This window comes from Mus caroli, chromosome 14 (assembly GCF_900094665.2).
Source record: "Mus caroli chromosome 14, CAROLI_EIJ_v1.1, whole genome shotgun sequence".
NCBI classification, from domain to species: domain Eukaryota; kingdom Metazoa; phylum Chordata; class Mammalia; order Rodentia; family Muridae; genus Mus; species Mus caroli.
The window spans coordinates 22,435,199-22,454,470 of NC_034583.1; the positions used below are offsets into that span (position 1 = coordinate 22,435,199).

At 49.4% G+C, this 19,272-nt stretch overlaps 1 protein-coding gene across 6 annotated transcripts in view; it reads right to left on the bottom strand.

The window, feature by feature from the left end:
* Positions 1-19,272, bottom strand: part of Cacna1d (calcium voltage-gated channel subunit alpha1 D) — a 458,457-nt gene that overhangs the window by 88,554 nt on the left and 350,631 nt on the right. For 5 of the 6 annotated variants that reach the window (XM_021182191.2, XM_021182193.2, XM_021182194.1 and 2 more), the window contains exons 9-11: positions 13,804-13,973; positions 1,405-1,492; positions 74-100 (exon numbers count right to left, since the gene is read on the bottom strand). In XM_021182191.2, the coding sequence (XP_021037850.1) occupies positions 74-100; positions 1,405-1,492; positions 13,804-13,973 (285 nt within the window). Of the gene's footprint in view, positions 1-73; positions 101-1,076; positions 1,137-1,404; positions 1,493-13,803; positions 13,974-19,272 lie in introns of all 6 variants that reach the window. The other variant, XM_021182190.2, reaches the window with a different exon arrangement.

The window sequence follows — 19,272 nt, forward strand, 5'->3', positions numbered from 1 at the left end:
AGGGAAGGATGGAGGGGGAGTGGGGGGAGGAAGGGAGGGAGGGAGGGAGGGAAAGCAAGTTGAAAGAACTGACCTGAGTTTGGATTTCGAGATGGCCTGACTGAAAGGGAAGAAAACAGCGTTAAGACTCCCATACGGAAGGTTCAGCACATGCGCCCATCACTGAAGTAGAGATGGCTAAAGCCATGCACAGAAGCCAGAACTCTGGTTCCCCGTGGCTGATTCTTAACAGCTGGCCAGTTGGTTAAGGCCAGAGCAGATGTCAAGGTGCTAACGGTGTGCCAGTAGCACCCCCAAGGGCCCAGGCACGAGAGAAGGCTCAGATTTCCAGAGTGGCCATGGACCGGTGCAGGGTCCTTCTCCTTTCCCTCCCTCCAGCGGAAGCCACTTTGCTGGGCCACTGTGGCCTGCAACCCCAGTCTCAACACTAGCAACTGTTGCTCCTGCCTGGCTCCTGCAATCACGGCAAGGGTAAGGATGGGGACACAGCATGCCTTGCAAAGCTCAGTGTTCTCATCTGTAAAATGGGGACAGCAAGTCCCTTCCCAGCCCACTTCACGTCATAAAGAGGGGGTGAAATTGCTCCATGAGCCATTGCCATACCTCCCAATAGTGTGTGTGTCATATTTATGAACCTCTGCCCCAAATGAGGTTGAGTTCTCTTAAAGATGACACCCGTCCTTTGGAGGAATAAGATGTAAACGATGCAGGCAGGAAGCAAACAAGTCAAATCAGCACAGGGCTCCCCAAAGCAGGCAGTTCTTAGCACATTCTGCATTGCTGCCCCCAACCCTGCTACTGCAGCCCAGTTATCTAGAGAAAAGCCTGGGAACCCTCAAGGGGATAGCGCCCCACGTGGTCAGGAAAGGGAAGTGCAAACACAGCTCCAAAACAAGGGGCCTTGAGCAGTGGAGGGCGAGGCCTCCGGATCCAGCTGCCTGGGATGGGGTTGGAAGGTCCCATGGGTGAAGGAAGATTTAAGTATGTGGCACATTCTAGCCAGCAATTCTGCCATTCAAGCTCTTCCTTCAAAGCACAGATACCAAACCCAAGTGGGAGGAGAAATCAGCCTTTACCCCCACCGCCGACACCCAGAGGGCCCGGTCTTGGCCGCGCCTCTTCTTTTCCACCAGCACCTAATGAACAGAGCAGGTGGCTGGGTTAAAAAGCACACTTCCCATGCCCTGCCTTAGGCAGACAACGTCACAGCAGGGGTAGGCAAGATGCTGAGATGCCCCAGCAGACCTGGTATAGGAGGAGGGGTACCAAAGGGTTGGAGGCAGCCTGTTGGAGCACAGCTGATCTCCTCCCAGAGCCCAAGGACTCCACTGTCCTCTGGGGGTACCCTCTCAGCGCTAGCATCTTTAAAGTGGGGTAAGGAGGCTGAGCAGCCTCCACACTCACCAGAGAGTTCCACAGCATCCCTGGGTCTCGCCTTCACCACTTACGTTCTCTGTGTTGACAGATTCAGTCTCGCTGGTGGGCATGCTAGCTGTGGGGAGAAGAAACGGCTTTAGACAGCGTGCTGTGGCATGACATGCCAGGCGGTGGGCCAGGTGCAGACTCTCAGGATGCCGGAAGGAGGGCTATCAGGCGCGCCAGGCTGAGCCTTCGCTTTCGGTGGCTGCTGAGAAAGCCAATATCACCTGCAAGAGACAATTCTGGTGACCCAAATGCTTCCCAAGAAAAGAAGCCAAGGTGTCACAGTGAATGGAGCCGGCAGGCCTGGCACAGGTCTGTTCTCTCTATCACAGCACTACAGAGAAGGTATACAAATATCTCAGTATGGGAATGTTTCCACTGCCCCTTTCTGCAGAGTGGGGATTAGTTCACGGCTCCTGGAGAGGTCTTTACAGCACACCAAAGACAAGCTATTACAGTTGGAGGAGGCAGTGCATAGAGACACGTGCATACACGGTTTTCAAATGTCAGGAGCTCCACTCAGTCTGTGGCAGTTGATTGGATGTCTAAGCTCCACTGAGAGTGTACGGCCAGCATAGGGAAGGTACTTTCTGAATAAGCCAGCACTGGAGTGCTATGAAAGCAGAAGGAAAGCCTTGGAGCAGAGAGCAGGTGAGGGCTCTTGCCAATCACCGAGCAGGGCAGGGCCAACTTCAGTCCCAGGTCTGATGTCTCTGAGACCTATGTCCATCAGGATCCTTAGAAGAAGGGGCAGAGATGTAAAACGGGCCTACTAGTGCTTGGAGGTCCCTGGATCCCCCAGAGCCAACGAACAACTGACATGTGGTCACCTGGAAGGTGAGGGGCAGATGTCCCTGAATGGAGCTATCTCAGGAGTCTCTGCAAGATGCCCTTGGGAGAGATGCCTGATTATGCTGGGAGACAGAGTGGAGCTGAGAGAGGAGGAAGCCCAAACTGAAGCTGGGGGAGCCACCTAGACTCATGGACATCTCTTTCCTGAGGCAGAGCCCCAGTGTTCAGAACCTTACACTACCCACACGAAAGCCTTGCTCCTGTGGTCAGGCGGTTCCCCTGAGCAAGGACACCTCAAACTTCATCTACAAAAACTGTTAGCAGTGCCTATAGAACTGTGGTGGACACTGTGAGCCCCAGGCTGGGGGTGGGGGTGGGGTGGGACTGGGCTGGGGGTGGGGGTGTAGGATTACTGTTCTCTCTACTGACTGTGTGGCTTCCATCCCTGCTGAGGAAAGAGAGAGAAAGCTCACTGCAAGGAGAAAGGTGGGACCTGACTCATAGACCCAGAGGTCAGAGAGCCCTGTTTCCCAAGGGCACAAAGGGAAGTCCCTGAGCCCTTTGTGAACACACAAGAAGCTGAGCTTGTCGCTGTGGGAGGCTTAGCGGCTACATCCAGGCCCAGGTTTCAGAAGCAGAGGCCAAATGGATGCTGACTGATTACACTCCTGGGACTCTCCTGCTCCTTTTCCTTGAATTCAAAGCAACCAACTACAAACCTCCATTCACTTTGGAACCCACGGTGGGGGGAGGGGCGGGACACAGGGAAAGAAACAAATTAGGAAGTCTCATCATCTGACACAGGAACATCCTTCAGCAAGTACTCCATTAAGACCCATGCACACACACACACACACACACACACACAGCCCCCTTCTCCTGTCTGTTCTATGCTCCCATCTGTAAGACTAGGCTGTAATATCATTGTAGCAGCTTGTTGCAAGTTGCCCTTGTACTGACAGGTGAGGAAGACCACACTGGAAACTCTTTTCAGATCCCACCAGGAGTCCCTCTCTTTGTGACCTGGGATAGCTGCTGGTTTCTGAGGCTGAGGTAGCTTAACATGTGCTGTGTATTTGGGGGAATCTCCAGGCCCTGATCTGCCCCACTCTTCATGAGAACATCTGCCTCTCTTTGAACTTCAATTTCCTAGTGATAGAATGGCAGTGTGAACCACACATTCAGGGCCATTTCTGTCCATATTAAGTACCCCACAATTCTCATGTTTGTCATACTGAAACATTACCAGTGTTCAAAAGTAAACCTCTGAACAGAAGAAGTCTTGTGGCTTTTACTCTCTGGAGGTCTCATGCATGCCGTCGTCAGTGGGCGACGTGGCTCTTCATCCCTATAGCTTCATTTTACAATCTGATGGGGGCAGGTAGGTGACTGTCGGCCTGTGACCAAGGGGCCACATCACTCTCCATCCCTGGCTCTATGCTAATTATTAGTGAGCCACTCTTACTAGCTGCTTCCCAAGGCTGTGCAGGCAGAAAGGCAGGAGACAAACCCCACACCGTGAATGGCAACCGACACTGGGAACTGTGGAGCCCTGAGGCCAGGCTACACAGAGAGGATGAGGCCTCCCTGCCTCAGACTCTCCCACTCATTCTCTGGGGTGGTAGGACAGTGCCAGAGAGTAATGTGTGCTTATCAGTCCTAAGTCTAACTCCCACTTGTGGCCTGACTTCTTCCCGTCTCCATGTCTTCATCTATATGGTTAAGAGTATCTGCCTCAGGGCTGTAGGCACACTGGGTATCAGTCAGGACTGAACAGGATGAGGCACACTGGGTGTCAGTCAGGACTGAACAGGATGAGGCACACTGGGTGTCAGTCCTGGCTCCAGGTCATGGGCAAGGTGCCCAAGCACAGACCCTGCCAATGGTATCAGAAAAACTCTCCAGAGGATCTCTGAAAGCAAAGCACTCCAATTTGGGAGTCATTTTGCCCAGGCCCCTCTCATTGCTGTCCAGAAGCATCTAGTGTGAACAGACAACTATATCTCTGAGTTAGCGGGGGCTACCACTCTGTGTGTATTTTTTTTTTTTTTTTTTACTTAAGAGGAGTTACTGTCTAATTTAGCTTGTTGTAGGGACAGCAACCCTGCAGTCACCATCATTTACAGGGTCCCCAGGAGTGTGGTGTCTATTCCAGAATGATGTCATCAGGGCTCTGGAAGGGAGAGGATGAAGACATTGTATGCTTGAACCTTGATCAGGTCCCTCAGTTTGAGCAAGGGGCCGAAGCTCTGCAGAGCTGGGTAGTCCGGTGTTCAGCTCCACCCACCCCCTGCAGAGCGTGGGGCTGCAGGTCTGGCTGGGGTGGAGCTGTGGGCCTGCCTGGGGTGTGGCTGTAGGCCTGGCTGGGGTGGGGCTGTGGGCCTGGCTGGGGTGGGGCTGTGGGCTCAGCTTCCACATTAAGCATTTTATCCTCCATGGCTACACACTGCACATTTACTTTCATGCTAGTGACTGAGTAGAGCCTCCTTCCTACACTTAGCCCTCAAATGTTCTCATCTACACTTTAAAAATGACCAAGACAGAAGAATCCATCAGTGTTGGAAGAGGCTCCTGGAAGTACACAGCAAACGACGTGAGTGCCCAGATAACTTGCCACAGGGATAGACAGCTCACTCCCATCCCACTCAGGATGCATCCCTGTGTGGCACACCATACCTGCAGTTTCAGTATAGATGCTTAAGTAGGCTGATATACCACAGGGTTGGAACAAGCTTAAGTGCTACTAAGTATTCCCATGTCTACACACTACACCCAGCAGACCAGCCCAGTTCCTGGAGATAGTAGCAAGCTGTACTAGTGACTATTGCAACTCTATAAAAGTCAAAGTCGGAAGGATTACAAAAATTCATGTGATAAACCCATTGACAGGTGCCTTTCTCCTAAGGCCTCCATGGCATCTTATGGAGTGACTACCCTTCTGTCCCCAGCAGGAGTCAGTGCTGGGGCTTTGCTAGGGTTTAGGCAGACCTCTCAGAACCTCCTGCTGTTTGCAGATGCCAGTCACCCCCTACAGGAACACACTAGAGCCATCTCATAGGGAGGAGCTACAAGTCTGTTTCTACTTCAGGTGTTGGACCTCTGGGGAGAGCACTAGAAGCCGGGGGGGGGGGGGGGGGGGGGGGGGGGGGGAAGGAGAGGAGCTGGGAGGAACCTGGGTGCTGCTGCAGGTGGGGGGATGTTGAAAAGCTGCCTAGCGCATCCTTGGTAGCATAGACAGCCTAGGCCAGGCCCTACCTGGAGCCACTCCCTGAGGAGGCAGGTCACTGTTTTTTTCTTTAACATGGACGAGTACCAGGCCTGGCTTCCACTCTGAACTATACTTCACAAAATAACCAAATGATGGACATTTCTCAAGCTAGCACAATACCTAGTATCCTTAACCAATGCACAGATATTTCCTCATCAACTTTCACTCTATAAACTACGTGTTTCACAGCCATACTTGTAAGCTGTACAAATTCAGAGGCAGGCATACACAAATGCATATGCACACACATATGCGCGCACGCGCACATACACACACACACACAAATGAGTCTATGCAACTGGGCAGCACCTTGGAGTGGCATTCACCAATTCACCAGGTCACTTCTTTCAGTGAGGTCAAAGACTCAGAGGAGCAGTCGGGGAAGCCTGGCTTCATCATTGCATAACTAGGGCATGCGTTTGTTGTGTCTATGTTACCTGAGCCGCAGGCCAGTATCTCCTCCAAGATCCAGTTACCTTTGACCAGCTCTCAGGAGGAACAGAAACACCCACAGCTGTCTGGTTTCACTACTGGCCCTTGAGGAATGAAGTCTCCCGACATTTTCCCAGCCCTTCAAGGAGACCAGGACCTGAGCAGCACTGGGAAGCCACTGCCCACCACCCACTCAGGAGTTAGGAGCCCTGCGGCCTGCCCAGAAGAACCTGAATCCAAGTCCTCTCCAGGCCTAATATCCAGGATATAGAACACAACATTTGAGTGGCTCCTCAAGAGCCTAAGTCAGCCCCAGGAGCCCCCTGATCCTCCAACCTCAGCAGCCCGGGAGAAGGCTTTTCAATATGCCACACTGAGCTCTTCTGCAGTCCTTCTGAAAGCTGTCACGACAGCAGCTGCTTGCATAGATGTCCTGGGACTCTGAGTGGCTTGCTTTTAAAATTATTTTACCTTCTGAAAAATTTTTTGTATGTATGTTAAGTGTAAACGTAAGCCACACGCATGCAGGTGGCCAGAAGAGGGCATTAGATGCCCTGGAGCTGGAGCTATAGGTGCCTGTGACCTATACAGTGCTGGTGCCCTGCACTAAACTCCCCACCCCACCCCTGTAAGAGCAGTGTGTGCACTCAGCTTATCACAGAGCCTTGTATCTCTCCTTCTCAGCACAAGCTCTCGCCCACACTTGGGGATTTCTTTTAGTATTTCCTGATGCTGCTGAAGCTTCCCAAGGGATGGGGCAAGTGGTGAGGCTGGATAACGCATCAGTGCAGAACTGTGCTCCCTTCCCGAGGAACAGGGGTCTGACCCCAAGCTCTTCTGTCCTCGCATCATTTTCACGGCAAGCGTGAGCAGTGTCGTGCTGTGACACACGGCTAAACCCCAAAGTCCCAAGTGGCCCCCCGAAGGCACCACTATATGCTTGTGCTAATGCGTGTTGCTCACACAAAGGGAGGGATTTCTATGATGCAGCCACATTCACCTTGGGAAATGTGGGACAAGGTCAGACCGAGGCCTCCAGGTCTGAACCAAGAATTGTGCCCAGAAAAACTACTCTCTTTGTTACTGTGGGAAAGGTGGCACAGCAACCGCATGAGGTTCCCGCCCCACCATCGCCAGCAGAGTCGGTCTGTGTTCCCAGCAATAGAACAGCTCACTCCAGGAAGTCAGCTTCCTCAAAGAGATAAGGTGGCTGCCTCTCTTTCACATCTTTAAACCATCCCAGAGGCCACGCTGCTACTGAGAAGAGTGGCCCCCAGGACGGGTTACCTCTCTATCAGCATGTTGTAAACATTAAACCCAAGCAGGTCGGCTCCACCCTTGGCTTATATTGGTGTGCAAGCTTTACAGAGTTCTTCCTTCTCGAGCTTTTAGGGCTCTGTGAGCCAAATGCTTTCCATCTGACTATCCCCTGATGCCTTTCCTCTTCAGGCCTTCTGAGGAGGCTAGGATTCTAACACAGATAACCCCACTTAACCTCTGAGCTCAGCATTCTCACACTGCAACAAAACCATGCCGTGTGTCCCTCTTCTGGGCGAGTGGCTGGCGAGCAGCTGGCTCTCTGCCTCTGCAGTCCATGTCTTCTCAAAGATTTTTTTCCTCTTTCTGACTGGGGTCCATCTTGGTGTCAGCACTAAGCTGTCCATGCCAAGGTATCCAAGCAAGGCTTGCACTGCTACCCAACTACAGCAGTGACCCAGAGACAGCTGGGCAAGCTGTTCTTGGTATACACATCTCTATGTTAATGATCCTAGATGCTTTGTCAAGTGGTTGGGGACAGGGTAAGGGTCTGATCAACATTATTTAGGACAAAACTTTATATTTAACTTTATATTTCCCAAATAAGGCTATTCTCATTGAAGAGAACTGAGTGCCCCCAGATGGCTTTTGTTCTGTTTTTTGTTTTTTTGGTTTTTTTTTTTTGGGGGGGGGTTACCTCCCTTACTCTTGAAGCTGAGACTACTAGCTTTAGCATGGCCTTGGGTAAATGAGCCAGCGACGCCCAAGAAGCAATTTGAAACATGTAGCCTGGAAAAAAAAATCAGCCAAATAACATTATTGGAATTTCTAAACAGTTTAAACTTAAAAGCATCATTCAAGGAAAAGCATTTCCAAGCGTGTCTTCCAGGCTAAGAATATTCACACTGAATCAAACGAGCTCCCTCAGTTGGCTCAGAGGCTTCTTCATAGGCACAGTGCAAACAAAAAGGTGCCATCTCAGTGATGCCACACGTTTGAGGGAAAGGCCAAAAGACCAAGCATGACCAAGCATCAGAGAAACCAAGCGATTAAAACATAGGCATTTTCCAAACGCACCACACAGCGCATGCAGCTCACGCAATGCCTATGCACAGGGAGAGGAAACCAGAAATGTCAGGCAAGGAGCCTCCACAGAGCAAGAACAACACCTCAGCAAGTTACCGTGATCTTTAGCCCTGCGTTGTCGAAAGCAGCAAAACTTCCTTTTCTTCTTATCCTCTCTTAGCAAATCGGCCACCGTGACCCCTTCAGGTTGAACACAGGCAATTCCATTACCAGACAGTAGAGGGCAGCAAGAGCAATACAAACCGGGCAGCCTAGCAGGCAGGCAGGCAGGCAAGCAGGCAGGCAGACAGGGCAGCAACAGCTGGTCCAGTGCAGAACAGCGGAGGCCTGAGACGCGTCTCCAATCCACATTTGCCACCCCCTCCTCCTAGCTAGGAATCTATAGCTCAGGATCTGAAGGGTTGAGGGCATTTGTCAACCTGTCCCAGAGAACCTATTCTGAATGAGCAATCTACCAGCTAGCTTGTGACACAGGTCTCCTATATTTGTCCTTGCATCTAAGAAAGTGCTTAAGGAAAGTGCCCTTCAGGGAGTCAGAGGCTCTGGGTATGTATTGGGGGTGTGATGCCAATCAGGACTGGTCTCTGGGGTAGGGCAGGTGGCAGTGAAGAAGGTGGGCTCTGGACTTTGACAACTGTACCTCCCACTGCTGTATGAACATGGATTGGTTACCTAGTGTTGCTTACTTGTATGATATTAGCAAGGACTGGGCCTGACTATACTTCCTGGGGTAGAGTTGCTGGAGGAAGAAGTAAATGAGAACCAAGGTAAGAGAAGCAATGTGCTTCACTCCAGGGACACATGACCACCCATAACTGTTAGCATCTTTGTTACTAAATCCCCCTAATGGTCATCAGGTCACAAGGGAGACAGTCACAGACTCTCTGACATCTAGCAGTGCTGCATTTCTGAACTCATGCCAAGCCATCCAGCTAACCTCTAAAGTAGAGTCTACATGTGCATGCTCAGAAATGGGAGTGCACAGGCAGTACAGGGGGCCATGTTGGGGCCGGCAAAGGCATGGGAACACGGGCCTACACCTTAGTGGGACTACTGCATTTCTACAAAGGGCATGCTCTCTCCACACTGCAAGTTCCCCCTCCCCAACCTAACCCTGAAGAACATGGCACAAATGTTCCAATACCCATGAGTTGGAACATAGCCCATGAACAAAGCTGTGTGAGATTTCTGAGACCTTGTGAGAAAACTCTAAGTAACTAAGACAAGAGGTCTTGTAACCTCAGTGCAACAGGATGTGGGTTGTTCTCGGAATGCGCTTATGTGCCCTTCCCGGGGGGTTGTAGTGGATAGGAGTGAGCTCATTCAGACTATTCATTACAACTGGCCATTGTTACTTGTTTACTCCTCCAAGGAAAAGCATGGTTTTGCCATGTGTGTCTTGTCCTCCTGACTGTACACTTTTCTCAGGTGACTCTTGTTAACTGCTAGAGTATAAACTGTCTGATACTCTGAATAAAGCTGGCTATTGCATGGGACTTTACTCCACCTTGTTTTTTTTTAGGCCCCACTCTCTCAGGTTCACACTGCTACCCTGAGAGCCAACAGTGGTGGGTTCCAACTCCAGTGCAGCGCTTCACGACTGTGCAGCCTCGGGAGGCTATGTAAGGCTGGCACACTCTGATTTCCTCATCCATCAAGTTCCTGTCTCATAGAGCAGTGTGAAGAATAAGAACTCATGTGCCCATAGCCCCAGGAATAGCATCTGATACACATGAAATGCCTGATAAATGCTAATCGCCGCCCCATGACCTTTGAGTAAATAAATACCAGACTGCTTAAGCTTGTGATGAAAGCCACACGGCATGTGCTGATTTAATCGTCCCAGGGGAGAGCAGGCCAGGGCAGATGACAGTGGGCACTGCATCTGACCTCTGACCCCAGGGCTGGCCCTCCCATCAGTCTCCCTAGTCATAGCACTGCCAGCTGCTCCTCCAGAGAGGATAGGTGACCTGGACTCATATTTATCGTGAGCCACCTACCTACTGCTGCTGTTTCTTCTATGGCTTTTAGTAGATAGAATATTTTCATTTCTAAGCTTCTTTGGGATACTTTGTGATTAAAAAGCTGTCTTATAAATTAAAAGAAAAAAAAAGAAATGTGATTTTTTTCTTCTTTTTTTTTTTGTTTGTTTTATTTGAGATAGAATTTTACACATCCTGGAGCCTGGTCTCCAAGGGTAACCTTGAACTTTGTATCACGCTGTCTCCACTTCTCCAGTGCTGAGATTATGGCATACCGTGTCCAGTTTATAAGGAGCTGGGGACCAAACACAAGGCTTTGTGCAGGTCAGGCAAGCACTTTACCAATTGAGCTGCATTCTTCAAATACAGTCTTTCAAAACAAGGTCAGCAAAGCACCATGGTGTTTATTTACAAACAGCTATGCCACCTGTGACTCTCTGCTGACCCCTGAAACAATCCAATGCAGGAAACCAAACAGACAAACAAAAATCAGGTAGCACTGGCCAGGCAGGCAGCCAGGGTGACCTTCTGCACTGAGGCCCATGGTAGAAGAAGCAACGAGAGGTGGGTGGGCAGTGGCCACCACTCTGGGACCAACAAGGAAGCAGGCTACAGTCAGGTACTCTTGTGGGCAATGGGGGCAGCAGGTACCTGCTCCTCCTTTCTTTGGGTATCAATTATTACTACTTAGAGGAATTACTGGTCCCTAAGAGTCCCCACAATAAGGCTGCCCTGATTTATTTGGTCAGAATTTTAGAATGGGCTCCCTTTTAAAATGGTTTCATTATTTTTTCTTTTTTTTTTTTTTAAAAAAAAAAGAGATTAAAATAGAATTTTAGACTTCCAGATTTTAATAGCCCTAGAATAACACCATTGTTCATGAAGAAGCAGCTGTAAATGTCCAAAAAAAAATCTCACACACACACTCACACACACACACACACACACACACACACACCACAGACTTGGCAGGGTTTCTTAAAGAAATTTGAAGCTCAGCGAAAAGTTAAATAAATTATCCTTGAAAATTCCCCAAATGCTCAGGAGCTACCTTCTGAGATAATTTTGTCTATTCAATTAATTGTGGTGCAGCAGCTTTCTAATAGCAAATTTACACTGTGGATATCTTAAATAGCCCAAGAATGCTCACAGGAGACTTCCCTGTCATCAGCATCAGATACCTAGGATAGGGCCCTCCAGACAATTCTTAGACCCATGAGAGATTCAACCACTGATACAGGTCAAGACTCAGAGATTCCTAACTAGGGCTCCCTGGGACTAACTCCCAGGAGCACACAAAGAGAGGTCCCCTGCCATCTGCTTAAACAACTAGGGCCTCTGAGCCAGGGAGTGAAAGAGATGAGACCCTCAGGTAGATTGTAAAGTACAGTCAGGGTTGGACACTCAGCCATCACTTGTAGACCAGAGATCAGAAAATTCGAGCACTTCCCAGAGTGCCTGACTTCAATCGGCTCCCTGACAGCAAGCCCAAGAACCCAGAAGTGGAGCTCCACAAAGCCTCCCTTGCACGTTCACTCTTGCACTCCAGCATTGCTGTGACCTCCTGGCCTCTAAGAGTAGCCCGTTGGTCTGTCAATACAGTAACAGCTTCAGAGACTGGTCATCTCATAGTCATGTTCTTTATAGAAAGTGACAGGACACAGGTGAGGCCAACCTCACATAAACAGTGATCCTGTTAGGACCCTCAGAAGACACCAAGTCCAGGAAAAACCATGCTTCATAGCACAGGTCATTTATGAAAATAAAAACCTCTACCTCGATGGACAGTAGCAACCCAAGAGGCTGAGTACAGTCTATATCTCATGGTGGAGCAACAAGGACATGACAAACCAATGCTATGCAAGAGGCCATCTGAGTGATACATTAAAAGCAGGAAAGAAGGTGCACGGCTGAGAACAGGAGACCATCCTTTCTCTAGATTATACACGGCACACTGCCTTAAGCTTTTGAGGGTAAAGCAAGGCTTCCACAGGTCAATGCTGCAGATGAAGAAAAGGCTAGATAATGCTCTGAACTGGCTAGTTTTTGTCAACTTGACACAAGCTGGAGTCACCAGAGAAGAGACAGACTCAGCTGAGGAATCGCCTCCATCAGTCTGGCTGATAGGCAAGTCTTTGGGGGGCATTTGCTTAACTGGTGAATGGCGAGGAAGGGTCCTGCCCTCAGTGGACAGTACCATCAGCCCTGGACAGGTGGTCCTGGGCTCTATTAGAAAACAAGCTGAGCAAATCAGGAGGAAGGAGCAACCATATTCCCCATGTCCTGGGCTTCACTTACAGCCTCTAGGTTCCTACCTTACGTTCCTCTGCTCTGACGTCCCTCTTGCATGGACTATAAGCAGTCAGCTGAAATAAATCTCTTCTGACTTGCCCACTGTGGCTCACTCTGCCTTCAAACCCACTGTGCTCAACCCAACTGAGTCCTGGAACATGGCCTTTGCTCACTCATGGTAGTCTCAGTATGGAAGCTTTCTCCTCAAACTCAAGTGCTCTTCCACAGACACCAACCTTCCAGACCACGCCATATGGCCCCACCTGTCCTAGCTCTTCACCACAGCTCCCGGGGTATCCACTGTCCTTTGTGGGATCTCAAGCACTGGCTGTAGTCATTTGTGAATGTATCTAAGGAAGAAGAAACCCTGACTCTCAAGGGCTCTGTTCAGCAAGAGCTTACTCAATATCTTCTACACGGTAGGTGAGCCTTGGATTCCCAGGCCTTTCGAGGGACATTGTTCTTGAAACGTGTTCTCCATCTTTGCTATCAACTATTCCAGAATGGAAACTAAATGGAAGCATCGTAGTCAAATGTGCCGTTAGATTTCACCCAAGACCCAAGTGCTCCCAGGATGACTAAGAGCACAGCTGTGGGAAAAGTGTGTTGTAAGTGAGACTCTGTGATCGGCACAAACAATTAATTCCAGTGGTTGACTGATTATTGGGCCTTGCCTCCTGGGGAAAGCACTTAAGGGTGCCTGATGTCACAGTGTGGAGCCTAGGCAGGTGGGCTACAAAGCAGCAAGCACTGACTCACTCTCAGGCCTCTTAACTGCTGCCTACTACAATCAGCTGGGTCCTTCCTAGCCTGATGGCCTAAGCACTCAGCTCGGTGTGGAGGATACCAGAGGGAGCCACTCCACAGAGCACAGAGGTGGAAGAGACCTGCTTCTCAGATCCTTGTGCGGGTGAAGCAGTAACTCACCGAGAGGAGAGAAGCCATGCCCTCCCTATAGCCCTAAGCTGAGATGTATCTTCTTCTACCCTTGGCCCACAGAGAAATGGGTCTGAGCTCCCAAGGCCCACAATGCAAATGGCTACCCTGCCATCTTACCTACGCCCCTAGACCCCATGCCTCAGGTGGAGACTCAGAGTGTGCACAGACGCTCTATTCTCTCTGTGATGTCAACAGGCAGACAGGACGGGGGAACTGGGAAGGTGTCTTTTACTCACAGCCCCGGGGTAGAGGCTCAGGGCATGGGGGCCACACTGCAGCACCTCAATCACACAGCAGGTCTGTCTGCTCAAGGGAAGGAAGGGCAGCACCTACTGTTTCGTTTGCCTTCCTCGCCACCCTCCTCCTCGTTCTCGGGATCAATGTCTTCTGCCTGGGTGATCCAGTCCAGGTAGCCCTTGAGGTCCTCTTCCAGCTGCTGTTTCTCCCGAAGCTTCTGGAAATCTCCACGTGCTTTAGCCTTCTCTCTTTCCTTGGAGAATTCTCTGAGAGAGGCAGAGAGGACAAAGGACCCGTTAGGACATCCATGGGTGCCGGTGCCCGGCTGTGCAGTGGTCTTACAGTAGCACACACAGTTTTGAGTACAGTGACAGGAGCACAGCTGCGGAGCCACACAAGTGCACAGAAGACAGTGTCCCCCTAAAGCAGCAGTGTGGGCATCAGAGTTGTGAAGACCACACTGACACACATGCATGATTTGCTAGAAAGTACACCACTCCCCTCGGGACCGATCTAGAGAAGCCCACACCTAAAGCATCCTGGGCTGTCATTGTGGGAGTTTTTACTCTCTCCACTCACTGTGATACCCGGCCACCCACTTCACAAGGAAGGGTACCAAGTGATCCAAGCTGAGGTCAGAGAGAACACCTAGAGCAGTGGGCAGGGATCCAATGAACCTATCTTACAGCCCAGGTCTCCCTGCTGCAGCAGGACCTCCAGTCCTGGGAAAGTACTCATGTTTGTGTTAATCTTTGCCTCTGGCCGTGATCTCTCCCAGCCTGCCCTGCAGAAGGCAGAGAGGTAGAGCAACCCTCTGCTCAATTATAGGAAGACCTGCGCTGGGAAGGTTTTGGCAGATACACGAGTGTCCCCAACTGTTTGTTGTCTTCTCTGCCTCCCTTGACTGCAACCCCATAACCCTGTCTCTATACACATACACAAAACCCCACACCTGCTCAGACATGCCTGAGAGTCGGGTGCATGACTGCCCAGGTTTTACATACAAGAACCATCTGCATGTCCAAATGTTAACTGCTAACAGGAGCCAAGCTATGTGAATTATGGGCCTGGGGCACACAACGAGAGCTGCTAGGAAGCGGGTACCCTTACAGGCAGAGAGGCTTCTGCACACAGACCCCAGCACCCCAACACAGAGACTGCAGTGTCCCACACACCTGCTAGCCAATGCAAAGCCAGCATGGCTCTCTTTCACTAACTCTGGTGGGAGGAGATAAGCTACTTTCATCAAGCTAACCCCCACTTGCTCTCCTCCTGCCCCTCCCTCAGCTCCAGGCCTTTTGGTGGCTGAATGGGTACCTAAGCATCCAGCAAAACTGGAATCTTTGCCCAGGGATTTCTCTCTGCTCTCAAGAAAGGCTCCCACTCACTGCCCCTGATTCTCTTTACTATTCAGACTCTAGGACTATCCTTGGCCCTGGTAGGGCCATCCTATCTCCATTTTGCCCTCTGAAGAGGACCGAGAGGCAAAGTCGTGGGAGGTTCCGGGCTTATCACACAAGATGAAATTAGGTAGGGTTGTAGGGTGAGCAGGACATACCCTCTGATCTCTGGCCCAAAGCACTCCCGGGGATAATGCAAAAGAGACTTGGAGGGCACCCTGCTACTAACATAACCAGATGAAGAGGACAGATGAGGTTTCTAGACCATCAGAGCTTCCCAAAGCATAAGCAAATGACAGCTTAGCCTGGGATAATTCCAAAGTCAGTCTCAACTCCAAGAGTTAAACTCAATCCAGAGCCACATCCTTGAGTAAAACTCAGAAGACCTGCATGAAGTATACCCATGGGAAGCCAAAGGAGCCAATGGTTTCTTAAACATAAAGATTAAATAGGTCTTCAGTTCCATTATTTATCAAAAAGGACCCTGGGTCAGACCTTTGTCATGTTTTGTTTCTGGTCTTACCACACCAAATATAGATTATCACCTACTAACAACATTCTTCTGGTTCATACATGATTCAAGTACCTTAAAAAATGATGACATAAGTTAGCTAAATGTTACCCTGTGCAGCTAAGAATGTCAGAAAGTAAAATTTTACTGTAACATCACATCTACCAGTTACACTAGAACTATAGGCCTGCCTCTCAGGTCTTTTGCCCATTGTAGTGGAGTACAGTTAAGCAGGCATGTGTAAAACCCTTCTGTGATGACGACTTCTCAGAATAATTTTGCTAATGCCTGTATGGAAATACCTTTCATAGGAAAGCAAGGTTTCCCACCACCACCACCACCACCACCACGTCCTGTCCCCGGTCTCACCTCCAGTCTACTGCATCTGGGATCAACCTCAGGTGATGACAAAAAGGGTTACTCCATTTTAAGTAGAATTCTATCATCTTCTAAGGTGCTCATTACCAAGAAGTTAAATGATAGTCCCTATTGCAAACATTTATTTGAATAAAGTTACTGGTAGAAATGATAAGATCTTTGAAAGTGACCGGAAAGTCTGAAAACAGTTACATTCCAGGAGCCCACTTGTCTGGGTCCAGAATTTTGTGGTGTGTGAACAAGAGAAAATATAACAGTGTTTGTATAAAAAAATGTGCATTTAATACATTGTTGTCCTTTGCCTATGAAGGAAGAGAAATAGGAAAGCAGACGTGCTTCTATCTGGTGCACCTGAAAGAGCAGAGTGCAAGGTTGGAAGTCTGAGGACAGAGCCTGGTGGGTCCAGTGCTTGAATGAGGTCCCAAGTTTGGATGACATGCATTTAAGGAGGAAAGCCAGGCATGTGTGGTTACAAGCCTATAACCACAGTGCTGGGGGAATGGGGACGAATGGATTCTAGGACTTAGTAAGTAGCCAGACTAGCCAAAATGGCAAGCTCCAGGTCCAACAAGAGACCCTGTCAAAAAAAAAAAAAAGATGGGGATTTTTAGAGGGGTCAACTGGCTCTGGCTCTGCATGCACACACACGGTACCTGCCTATGCACAGAGGCATACAACCCTCTTTCCTGCCCTCTTTTGTGCATGCACTTAAGAACAGAAGGAAACAATGGACAGGAATGAAGGGGGAAGAAGTAATAAAGGACAGAGTGTTTTTCTCAAGTGAATCGCTTTGTACGGTTTTGACTTTTGGAACAAAATGTTCTTTACAATATAGATTTTTTAAAAAAACAAATCAACTATAGAGTGGAACAAAAATGCCCGCACATTGGAAGTTGATCAAAACAAGTTCATTTGCTTGTGCTGCAGATAAATACCAGAACCATTGTGAAGGACGTAAATATAAGCAGCTCACAGACACGCGGCCATCGGTCCTGGCAGGTCTGGGGCAAAGGGAAGGAATACAGAAATGCCTTTGGTTACAGAGGATTGTTTGCTGGATTTGGGAGGGTGTGCATGCATGAATGGTCATGTGTGTGTGTGTGTGTGTGTGTGTGTGTGTGTGTGTGTGTGTGTGTGTGTGTTGGGTATGAATGATTCAGAAACTACTTTAGAAGCAGGGCAGGATTTGGCATGAGCAGTGTTGATGCTGGAGCTCTCACAGTGGAGAACAGCAAAGGTGGGGCTGGAGAGGACTAGGAGGAACCTTCTGAGGGACCAGATTATTCTGATCCATGGAATTTGCAGAGGCTCAGAGGGCTGAGGGGTTGAGAAAAGTAATCTTGTGAGCGCTGAGATTACAGTAGTGTACCCTGTAATTGGAACTGGTACAGCTGTGAACTCAGGATGCCTAAATAGTTTGCTCTAAAGGCCAATGTCGAGCTGTTTAAAAGATGCTGATATCTAAGCACACGGTTCTCTCTCTCTCTCTCTCTCTCTCTCTCTCTCTCTCTCTCTCTCTCCCTCTCTGTATACACAAATGTATGTGTCCCCAACCCAGCCACAAAACCTTCACCCTATAATTTGTTCTGCCACCATGATGTTCTGTGGTAAAGGTGGCACAGAAATTGTGGGAGTGGCCAACCAATGACTGGTCTAGCTTGAGACCCATGCCCATGCCTGACACTGCCTGGAGGACCAGGGACCAGAGGCTGGATAGCCCAGAGATTCACAAAAGAACAAAATAAGACTGGGAAAAAAAAGTCAATGAACTTCTCCCTAATTAACCCATTTGTCATCAGAGAGGCTTCACCCAGCAACTGATAAAAACAGATGCAGAGACACACAGCCAAACAGTCAGCAGAGTTTTGGGAACCCTGAGGGAGGAAGGATTGTAGGAGCCTGAGGGGTGAAGGACACCACAAGAATATGGTTGACAGAACCAACTAACCTGGTCTCATAGGACTTACAGAGACTGAACCGGCCATTAGGGAGTCTAACCTAGGCCCTCTGCAAATGTGTTATAATTGTGTAGCTGGGTGTTTTTGTGGGACTTAGGAGGGGACTATTTCTGATGCTTTTGCCTGCTTTGGGGACCATTGTCCTCCTACTGGGTTCAGCCTTAATATGAGGGGAGATGTCTAGTCTTACTGCAACTTAATGTACCACGTTTGGTTGATATCCCCAGGAGGCCTGTTCTTTTCTGAAGGGGTTTGGAGGAGGAGTGGATGGGGAGGGAGGAAGTGGGGGGCATGGAGGAGGAAGTGTGGAAACTGTGGTCAGGATGTAATATATGCGACAACAAATTAATACAAATAGAAATGTGAGTTCCAGTTCCATCTGCGGCAAGGGCCTAACGACCGTTTCCCTAGTTAGTGTAAGAACATTGGGCGCCCACATCTCCATTTCTCAGAATATTCCTCACTCAAGGGCATAAAAAGGCCAAATGTCATCCCATCCTTTGAATGAGGAAGCACTGAGACAGAGGACTGCCCACGTGCAAAGCCAATCTGAAGAGCATAGTGAGCCTCGGGCCAGCCTGGGCTATAGTATGAGACCCTGACCATAAAAAGCAAAACATGAAAGACCCTGTAACTGTTCTAATCAATTGCAAATGTATGCTGCTGCCAGCCCAGTCCAGCCCACTAGTGAGAACGTACGCTCCTAATGAGAGTTGATTGACTGTTGTCAATTTTCTTCGGGTATTTTAAGTCTTTCTCTCCCGGAATGTCCACTTCAAGCAGGAATGCAAGAAGGCTAAGTATAAACACATGCACCAGAATACATCCCTACGGGAAAGAAAGCCTTCAACTACTGGGATCATGTGTCCCCGCCCAGACGTGCCATCTGGATCGGCCTCCACCGGCAGCCTGCCATTCCCTGTGTGAACACAGGCCTCATGCGGTGGATTTTTCATGGCTGGCTGGTTAGAAAGCCATCCGTTTTATTTCCTCTTTAGGGAGCTATCACTCAACAAGAAATCCCCCTCACAGCCCAACAGAACTACTGTGAGTCTTCGACTGTCCCGTCTATGTGCACCTCATCTGCTATAACAGATGCTGTATTTGTGGTGAGCAATCCCTAGTTCCCACTTTGACACAGGGTCAGTAAGTCTCTGAGTTATGGAGGCACTTTGTCATTGAGAACCAAGACCCAGGTATGTTCCTGTCCCCTCCCAGAGAGAGATGTCTTCAACAGGCTTTGGCATTCTCACTAAGGCATGCTCACTGTGAGGGCGGGTACTGAGACTCTGTGAGGCCAGGCACACAAGCCCATCTC